At 47.8% G+C, this 9,894-nt stretch overlaps 2 protein-coding genes across 2 annotated transcripts; both read right to left on the bottom strand.

The window, feature by feature from the left end:
• Window positions 1-2,201: 2,201 nt before the first annotated feature.
• Window positions 2,202-4,709, bottom strand: EMWEY_00051110 (hypothetical protein, conserved; the record flags this gene model as incomplete). The annotated part of the gene is made up of 1 exon (XM_013479674.1): window positions 2,202-4,709. The coding sequence occupies one exon, from the start codon at window positions 4,707-4,709 to the stop codon at window positions 2,202-2,204; it is 2,508 nt and encodes an 835-aa protein (XP_013335128.1).
• A 3,398-nt stretch (window positions 4,710-8,107) lies between these two features.
• EMWEY_00051100 (hypothetical protein, conserved) lies at window positions 8,108-8,785 on the bottom strand (the record flags this gene model as incomplete). Its single annotated transcript, XM_013479673.1, has 1 exon — window positions 8,108-8,785. One exon carries the CDS (start codon window positions 8,783-8,785, stop codon window positions 8,108-8,110), a length of 678 nt encoding a protein of 225 aa, XP_013335127.1.
• Window positions 8,786-9,894: the final 1,109 nt, after the last annotated feature.

Below are 9,894 nucleotides of genomic sequence, written 5' to 3'. Positions count from 1 at the left end.
GCTTTTGCCCTTGCTGTTGTTGCTTCTGCAGTTGCCGTTGGTGTTGTTGTAGTTGTTTGTTTGTGTTTGTTGTTGTTTGTTGTTGTTTGTTGGTGTTTGTAAATAGTGCAAGCCTGTGTAAGTATGCTTTGTTGTGGCTATTCCCGTTGTTGCGGTTTTTGTTGCTGCTGCTGTTGCTGCTGCTTCTGCTTCTGCCTCTGTTTCTGTTGTTGTTGCTGTTGCCCTTGCTGTTGTTGCTTCTGCAGTTGCCGTTGGTGTTGTTGTAGTTGTTTGTTTGTGTTTGTTGTTGTTTGTTGTTGTTTGTTGGTGTTTGTTGTTGTTTGTTGGTGTTTGTTGTTTTTTGTTGTTGTGTGTTGTTTGTTGTTGTTGTTTTGAGGTTGTTGCTGTTCCTGCTGCTGTTGCTGCTACAGTTTCTGCCGTTGTTGCTGCTATTGTTATTGTTGCTGTTGTTAGTGTTGCTACTGCATTTGTTCTTGTTGCTGTTGTTGGTGTTGTTGTTGCTGCTACTGTTGCTGTTGTTGCTGCTGTTGCTTTTGTTGCTATTACTGTGGCTACTGCATTTGCTGTTGTTGCTGTTGTTGCTGTGTTGTTACGGTTGTTGCTGCTGAAGTTGCTGTTGCTGTTCCTGCTGCTGCAATCCCTGTTGTTGTTACTGCTGCTGCAGTTGCTATTGGAGTTGCATTTGTTGTTGCTCTTGCAGATGTTGTTCTAGACTCTAGAGCTTAGGGCTTATCGTTCAGGTGTCTAAGGGTTGGGAAGTAGGGTTGTCGTCGATTGCCCCCATTTCTAGATAGAGAAAAGGCCTGCAGACGGCATCAACCCTGTCGGCATGTGGCTTGCTTGCGATCGTGGGAGTTATGGTATGTGTCAGGGGCAGTTCGATTCCTTCGAGATTTCAAATAGTTTTTTCTAAATACATATATTCGCAGAAGGGCGAATGAACCCCTTGCAGAAGATGAGTCTTGAATATTTAGACAATCTGCATACTAATAGGACATGTATCTTGGCTTTCGTCTAAAGGTTGCAGTCAGCAATCCATAGCCTCTTCATTCCTTTCGATAACGCTCATAAACTCCTTCATTGACTCTCCTCGCCTTTAGATTACTAATACTGCAATGTATAAATACGAAGTATTTATGTGCACATTATACATACAGATGCACACAAACGAACTTATTATGCAGGGTACTTCTCAAATATATACTGCATCTACCAATAATAAGTTCGTTGCATCCACCAGTACGCATCTACGTATCTGCCTACATATATCTGTAGTATATGTGCATTATATACAGTAAAATCACAGCCCGGCTGAGGAGAAAAAGCCTGCTATCCTTCCGTTTTAAATACCAAAGAGACAAAGTTTCGGAAAGGAAAGCTAACTAATTAAAATGGATTTGTCAAATGCAAACAAACAAAGAGACAAAGTTTCGGAAAGGAAGACTAACTAATTAAAATGGATTTGTCAAATGCAAACAAACCAAACTACTTGTGTGCGTGTAAATAGAATCGACAACTGGACACTGGGGAGGTGAGAGCTGCCCACCACTAGCAGATAACATATATGAGTACCATTGTTTGGTATAGATGTTCAAAAAAATTGACATACACATTCATTGGGGAAATGATTGCAGATGCACCTTATAATGCAGAAATATTTCTCCATATATTTTCCGTGGCCCCCAATAAGTTTCAACTGCATAATTTTGCAGCTCCAACAGCAGCAACACAACCACATGCTGCCGCAAACAGAAGTTCTAGCGGTAGACAACTGACTATTATTCATAAGGAGACAATGTAATACGATGACAAGAGAAACACAGAACACAACAGACATACACATTCATTGGGGAAATGATTGCAGATGCACCTAATAATGCAGAAATATTTCTCCATATATTTTCCGTGCCCCCCAACAGGTTTCATTTGCACAATTTTGCAGCTCCAACAGCAGCAACACAACCACATGCTGCTGCAAAAAGAAGTTCTAGGGGTAGACAACTGACTACTATTCGTAAGGAGACCGTGTAATGCGGTCTCTCTTGAAGTAATGATGGGAGAGCACCCGGGTGGCAAGGAGCCAGCTGCAGTTGCCAATATGCATGAATCAAACATACCTATAAACTGAGAAGAAAGTTTGCACATACTTTGCTTGTATAGAATTGTTTTGACGGCATACTTCTCCTAACTTTTCCTCACTACTAGGTTCCTCCCCTTGAGATCCACTCTGCGTCGTCTCTCCTATACGGGTTGTAATCCATGCAACTGAAGTCACTGGTTGGGAGACATTTGAACAGGTACCTTTTCAGCTCCACCGTCTCCTCTGCAGAAGGCCTTTTCCCCTGTTTGAGTAACTCCAGCGCTTGCATAAGCCTACTGACCATTCGCCTGTTCAAGTTGTGGCTTGGGCCGCCACCTTTCTTGTGTATCACAAGTGTTGTGGGAATCAACTTTACGAACGCCTCCCATTCCCTCCGCGATTCTTCAAAATTTCCCAGCACTTGTAAAACAGAGACAATTGAGTCAAGAAGCAAATAACGACGACCCAGCACATACGCAGCGCGCACAGGAGGCATTTCCCTCACCCTTGTCCTGTGACGGGCCAGTAGGAATTTAGCCAGGCGAATCGCAGAGACGTATGCTTTACGAGCGTCCACTTCACCTAGAGCTTCCTTTTTGAAAAGGTCTCGCAGACACATCAAACAGCGATGTGCCATACCTTGAGGCCCGTATGACTCGTCAGATTCCATGATCGACAGGGGAGGTGTAGATACACCCGGGGCAAGCACAGGCAACCGATAAAAGGGGTGCTCATCCAAAGGAAGTGGCCCAGAAGATGCTGGCAAACCCGTGCTGTGACCCCCGATGGCAGTTCCGCTGCTTCCAGCAGAAGCACCATCTTGATAACTGGAGGTGCTCGCTTGGAGTGCAGTTCCGCTGCTTCCAGCAGAAGCACCATCTTGATAACTGGAGGTGCGCGCTTGGAGTGCCCCCCCTGAAGAGCCCAAAGATCCATCCGAACGCAGCTGAGCTGGATGCAGGTGGGATTCAGGTTTGTTGGCATGACCAGTTGGTTGTGTAGAGGGTCCTGGTTCCTCTTCGTCACTAGCATCAGACACTTTAACTGAGGGAAGCGACTCCATCGAATCATCAGAGTCAATTTTGTTGTAATGCAAATATAAATTCAGTGCGGAATCAGAGAGCCATACATCAGGAGAGGTAGGACCACCAAATCCCACAGGGGTCTGTGATTCGCTTGATTCGCTGGGGTATGCGGGCATGTTAGCTCTTCCCCCCTTTTCCGTAGGGACCTGGAGCATCAATCGCTTGGCAGGAATGCCAGAATGCAAATCACTGCCACGCCGTGCAGAGGCCCTATGAAGCTTCAAAGAGAGGGAAGGGGCCAACTTAGCTGCTGCATCGCCTGTCTCACCGCCACTCCGTGCAGAGGCCCCAACAATCTTTTTCAAAGAGACGGAAGGGGCAAACTTAGCTGCTGCATTGCCGGTCTCACCGCCACGCCGTGCAGAGGCTCCAAGAAGCTCCTTCAAAGAGACGGAAGGGGCCAACTTTGCTGCTGCATCCCCTGTCTCACCGCCACGCCGTGCAGAGGCTCCAAGAAGCTCCTTCAAAGGGACGGAAGGAGACAGCTTAGCTGCTGCATCGCCTGCCTCAAGTTCCTGCATCAAACTTCCTCCATCTGCTGGACCGGGGGCTGTTGCTGTGTGGGGATGTGGACGCTCTGGAGGCAATAGCGTTGCAGCCGATGAGCTGCCATCACTAAGAGGCTGCTGCGACACCGCAGTCGTACCTGGGGTAGTTGTTGTAGCCTTAGTACTAGTAGTAGCAGCAGTCGGAACAGGACTCACCAAGTATTGCGTCGCTAGATTCGTGCGCTGCTGGATATGGAGGGGAAGGTCAGAAGCCTGGTGAGGTGGCCGGGTAGCCGAATCCCCTTGGGTTCTCTTCTGCTGCGCTTGAAATAGGATTTGTCGATGCAAGTGCTGTTGTTGCCGCCGTTGCTGCGGTACAAGCAGCACCTGCTGTCCTTGCTGCGGCACAAGCAACATGCGTGGACCTGTCCCAGGCACGAGCAACACCTGTCGCCCTTGCTGCTGCTGAATCACCAGCTGCTGTTGGCCTTGCTGCTGCTGACGCAACTGTTGCCCTCCGAAGGGCTTCACAAGAAGCGCCTGTTGCTGTCCTTGCTGAGGTAACAGAAGCACTCTCTCCCCCCTCTGTGGCAGCACAAGTATCCCTCTTTGCTGCTGCTGCTGCTGGCTCGCGTGTTGCTGCAGCGCTGGTTGTGGTGGACGCTGAGGTCGTTGCAGCAAATCAGGGCTTGACTGCTCCAATTCTAAACAAAGGTTAACAATAGCAGTAACATCAGGATCCTCATCGGAGGGCGGAGGAGAGACCCCTCCCGCTAATCGTCGGGCTGTTCTTCCCCGTTCCACCCGGCTAGAAGACACACGACTGGCGCATTTTGCAATTAGAAGAAGAACCCCAAAAATGCTAAGGAGCAGGAGAGGCGTCAGTCTATTCAGCGACGCAGCCGATCCCACCGGCGCCCTAGAGGGCGTCGCATGCCAAAGTATTCTCTCTACTCTCTCTCCCTCGTGTTCCTTCTTTTTTCCATCAGAAGCAAAGGAATCAGGAAGTGGGTAATCAATCGACGTCTCTCCCTGCGTCTGAAGCGGAAGGTACATTTCCATCCGCCGTCAGACATCCATGCACATGAGTTTCGCCCCGTACGTTAATCCCTAGGGAAAAGTCTTCTTATTTCCGATACAACAGCAGCTAGAAGCACTAAAGAATGGTTGATCCAGCAAGCGAGAACAGAAGACTCCCCAAAATAGATGAAAGGGGCCCGTTTCGGAGGCAGTATCCGTCCACTAGGAGCAGGCGTTTGTAGCGTGGGACGGGCACCGCTATAGATCAACCCTAGATGGGGGGGGGCATTTACCAGCCATAACGAGCATCAAATGAGTTTAGCCTAGACAGCATTCAATAGTAATGAGGTATTTAAACTTTTAATGAATACTGTTAGCTCCCCAGAGACGCCAATTCTTGCTGCTCCTGTCGAGCGTTGTGGTGTGTACGCTGGAGGCGTGTAACACAGGAAGCAACAAAGGAAGCAACAGCATGCGCTATTTGTAAGGCTGGTATTGTAAGCGCATGCACTTTTAAAGACTGGGATAAAGTGTTATACTATTGAATATTCCGTTCGTTTGATCATTACGGAGGGATATGCCGCTTCTCCTCTGCTTGTATGTGGGGTTGCTCTAGGCGCGCAATTGGTGACGATAGTGCAACAAAATTCACAATTCAATCCACTTCCTCTTCCTTTTAGAAGGCATAAAATGAAGTCTCTCGTAGTGTGGTCTCAGAACCGTAGAAGCATGGAGGGTTCAGTTTATTCTCCCGAGCAATGCCATTCTTCCGGTAGCTCAGCGCTAAGGTTGATAGCAAATTAGCGTTGTCTCAATCCCGTTTCTAGGCAGTAATCAAGTTGGCATTAAACGTCAAAACACCTTCCATGAGAGCCTAGGCGTCGAAGAACACTGTGTTCCTCAAGTATGGAACCAGGTTGTAGCGTATCCTGTGTCGATGTGTTCTGGATTTTTTCTGGGGACTATTGTTATCTACATGGGAGGCAAAACGCCTGGATCAAGAGTCCCATAAAGGAATGTGAATTGCCTAACCACCTAACCAGTTACAGCCGCCCTGAGCATAGCTATTCGAGCATCTGGAGCATCTGGAAGGCGGATGTGGTGCCAGGGATTGCAACATACCTTGCGGCTGTCGGCGTTGCTCTACTCTGCAATGCGCTGACTTTTCATGCTGGAATTAACTTCCTAAGTTGCTGAAACTGAACGGAACTGAGTAATGATGGATTGTGCCAACGGAACATGCGTCTCGTTTACATTGAACAACGTTCAAGACTGACTAGACTACAGACGCAGGTGTATGCATGATGGAATGAATCTCCGCATAGTTGCAGTAATGACACTAAACTTTACTGCGATTCGGTGTCCTTACTTTAAGTTTAGTACACCGAATCGCAGTACACGGACAGTCACATCGTAACAAACAGAACGCAAAATATTTGGGATTACTGGGTTGGATAACGGCAACCATTAACGAATGATTGACGAGTGCCAATCATATGCTGCGCTGTTCACGTTAATATCTACAATGGTTGCCGGGAATGTAAGGATTGCCTCCAGATGCTTATGGGGAATACTTTCGCGCAAACGATCCTAAGATAATCATTCAGCTTGCTTTTTCCCGTCCATGTATTGTCTCGCTTTGTTTGTAGTGATGTTGTCGTCACAACAAAGTCACCCGACGAACCGTGATTCGTTTCACGGTTCCTCGAGTGGTTGGGTGGTTGTGACGAGAACTTTTCTTTCCCTTTGCGGACCATAGTCGCTGGTAATCTGGGCATTCCCCGTATCGTTGTAAAAGACTAATAGCACTAACTTTATGGAAAAATCTATGTGTCAAGTCTAAGTTGAAGGTGAAGGCTACTGACGCGGGAACAAACATGCCCTACTCAGCAAACATCTTCGGCTTCTTCCAATCCCGGAGGATTCGAATCCCACGGGATTGCAAGGAGCCCATCCACCTCAATATGCATGGAAGTAGAAACCTACAATAGGTGTTGCCCAAGGTTTATCTAGTACCACAGGAGTTCCCCGGCGGTGGTGTATTGCGACATTCGCCATCAATTGTTGAGTTTAGGGATACTTGCTGCCGCGACAGTGCATAGATCACGGTGTGCTCCATTTTGAAGGGGAACTGGAAGGATAACAAACAGTTGCACTTGGAGGACACAGTGCCTGACTGCAAGGCGTTGAGATAATTCATCCGGGACCACGTTACTGATTCCTCTGGTATGCGTCGCCTTCAGTAGCGACGCATATCTAGTTAGTAGCTCCGTCCGAGCCGGAAAAGCCACAGAACAGCCCTTTCAGTTGTGTGCTCTTGAAGATTTCACTAGTCAAATTGGTCGTTTTGGAGGACCACGTGAGCTAAACAATTCGTGCACAACGCCGAAGGCAGCATACTCTACAGCGACCATAAGCATGGGCCCGCACACCCTTATCCACTTATCCTGTAATCGTTCCTGTCTCTGCTGTCAATAGGAGCTCATATTTTGTAGATCATGCGCTCTCAGCTAACTGTTAGTTTTTGCTTTGACAGGTTTGTTGCTGCTGGCTGCCATGCTGGCCTAACCTATGTTGCTGCTGGCTGCCATGCTGACCTTTGGTTGCGGGTTTTATCGCCACACTTTGGTGGAACACGCCGCTGCAGTACGCCCCATTGTCGTTGGCCGCTTTGTTCATTTTATTTCGTCTCTTTTTGTCGTAGCATGTTGCTATTTGTTCGTTTTGGTTGGCAGTAAGTGTGTGTTTGCTCTGCATTCGACTCGAAGCCTTCAGACAGACACGGCTCTCTCCCCGAAATGAAGCACAAGGCCGCTAGGTAAAACTCTGCGTTGACATTTGCTGATATTTAGCTTGAAAGGCGTAATGTGAACATTGCGATAAACGTCACGAGAGACACATGTATGCATTGGGAAGTTGGATGGAGGAACATGGTACATAAAAGGTCCTACCAAAACCATCCGATCCTCTTTGAAGAGACATGCAGCATAATCAAATGATGCAATATTCTGCCTTCCCCACTTCAGATGAAGTGTCCGGGGTTACTGCACGTTTTAGGAGTGTTTGACAAGAATATTTCGTTTCCGTTTTAATCTACCTGCTCCGCCAAAGATGACGTAAACGCCTTGTGGTGTTGCTTCTGTTTCTGCTACCAATCTGAAAACCATTGGCTCCAGGGTTTTGCAGGCATCGTAAAAGGTAGATGAGATCCAACAGACTAAACGATTAAATCATTTGCAAAAGAGAAACAGACAAAGAGACAGGAGCTGCCTACACAGCTCTCCGTCGGAGTTGTGAAGGCAGCATCTACTTAGGCTGGAGGTGAACCATCCCTTAGGGCAACCAAGATATGCGCCTAAGTGCCTAACTCCCCCTCCTTACCTATAAGCAGAACGTCTGGGAAATAAATTGTGCTCTTACTATCTAACAGGAATTCAAAGTCCAACTGCAACCAACAAACAAAAAGAGAAGGCAGCCATTGAGGCACCCATGGGGTGTGCAGCCTGCGAAGTGTATGCATTCTCGACTGCATTCCGGTTACGGCTTGTTTCTGTGGCGTCTTCTTCTTGAGTCTTGGCCCCCTCAACACTGAGAGGAGTTAAGTATCCAAGCTGAGCCTTCAGCAGAGCGTCCTGCTGCTGTTCATATTCGCGCAACAGCGTCAGATTCTCATGTTCCTTGTGCAAAGTGTGTCGTAGTGCGTCCACATCCTTTACAATTTCTCCTCGTAGCTTAGAAGAGATATTTGCTGCTGACTTCAGACCATTAGAGGCCTTCAAACTGTCTTGAAGCATCTGCACAATATTCTGGCTTTCAGTGTACATCTTCCCCATCCCCCGTTCATATGGCTCTTTCAATATGTTCGATGAAACAGAGCCATATACTTCACCACCCTCTGCCGCTGCTGATGGTGGTGACTCTACTTTGCTTGCTGCTGTTGGCATTGCTGTTGCTGCTGCTCTCTGCTCTGTGGCTGCTGCTGATTCAGGTTTCTGCTGCTGCAAGAGTTGCATTCCAGCTGCGCCCTCATGCAGATCTGGGCTGTTTGAGTATTTTGTGGGAGCAAGCTCGGCTCTTTGGCTTTCAGTTCCTTCCTTGTGGTGTTCTTCCATTTTAAGTGTACGCTGAGGCGTATGCCATACTGCACTAGGCGTCGATGCTCGCACACTGTGTTTGGCTGGCGTTGTCGGCTGCAGTGAGGCAGGGCGGGAGCTTATAAGGCAATTTCCGGGGTGAATTGTCGTTAGAATCAAACAGATAACAAATATCAATGCCAAGTTAAACATCCAATGCTTTCTTTTCCTCAATGTGGAGCACCCCAAGTCTGGGTGCAACAGCTGCTCAATGACTGCCGCCGCCGGTATTTGTGCTCTCCTCATGGCGGAAGGTCAAGAGTAAAGTACAAAACAAAGCGAATTAAATACTTCTTCCTATGCATAAACCGCCTGAAGACACGTTTCATCACTGAGAAGCAAAATCTGGAGAAAACGGGAGGAAGCCGGCACATGCGAGCGCGTGACCTGTTGTACATTACGTTGGCAATGTCTCCAGTGGTCTCACGCGGCTCTTCTTCCACGCTCCCTTTGAGCGAAACCCCCTTGAAGTCGTAGGTTTCGTTAGGCCTAACTAAGCATTATTATATATTTATTTCCTACTTGGATTGTGTGAAACCCAAAAGCTTCTGTACTTCGTTTACAATTCCACTTCCACAGCTGATCAGTTACTCGGACATCGCCACCGCATCCTCTCGTCCTATGGGAAATGGCCAAACCAAAAAAGTTGATACCTAATTTAGATGCGTTTAAACATTAAATTCATTTAATATGTGCAATTAAATACGGCCGGGGGCGAGGAGATGGTTTCCGCAAATACAACGCGTAGCGACGGTCTACACATTCGGTGGTATTAAGAAGAGCCAAACAAAAATCCGGATGCAACGGCTGCTCAATGACTGCCGCCGCTGGTACTGTTGCCCTCCTCATACTGAACGGCCAAGAGAACATAGTGCAAAGAACAGGGAAGTACAGACTTTCCCCTATGCATAAACCGCCTGAAGGCACTTTACATCACCGAGAGACAAAATTTGGGGAAAACGGGAGAAAACCGGCATATGCGAGGGTATGACCTGCACATTAGGCTGGCAATGTCTCCAGTGGTTTCATGTGGCTTTTCTGGTTGGTAAGGGTTGATTGGGGTGACGGGGGTAGAGGGGGAGGGTGGC

Source organism: Eimeria maxima, genomic scaffold, assembly GCF_000499605.1.
Source record: "Eimeria maxima Weybridge genomic scaffold, Emw_scaff1286, whole genome shotgun sequence".
Taxonomy (NCBI): Eukaryota; Apicomplexa; class Conoidasida; order Eucoccidiorida; family Eimeriidae; genus Eimeria; species Eimeria maxima.
Note: the sequence above shows the minus strand (reverse complement) of the source record. Positions and strands in the feature narration are given on the sequence as shown.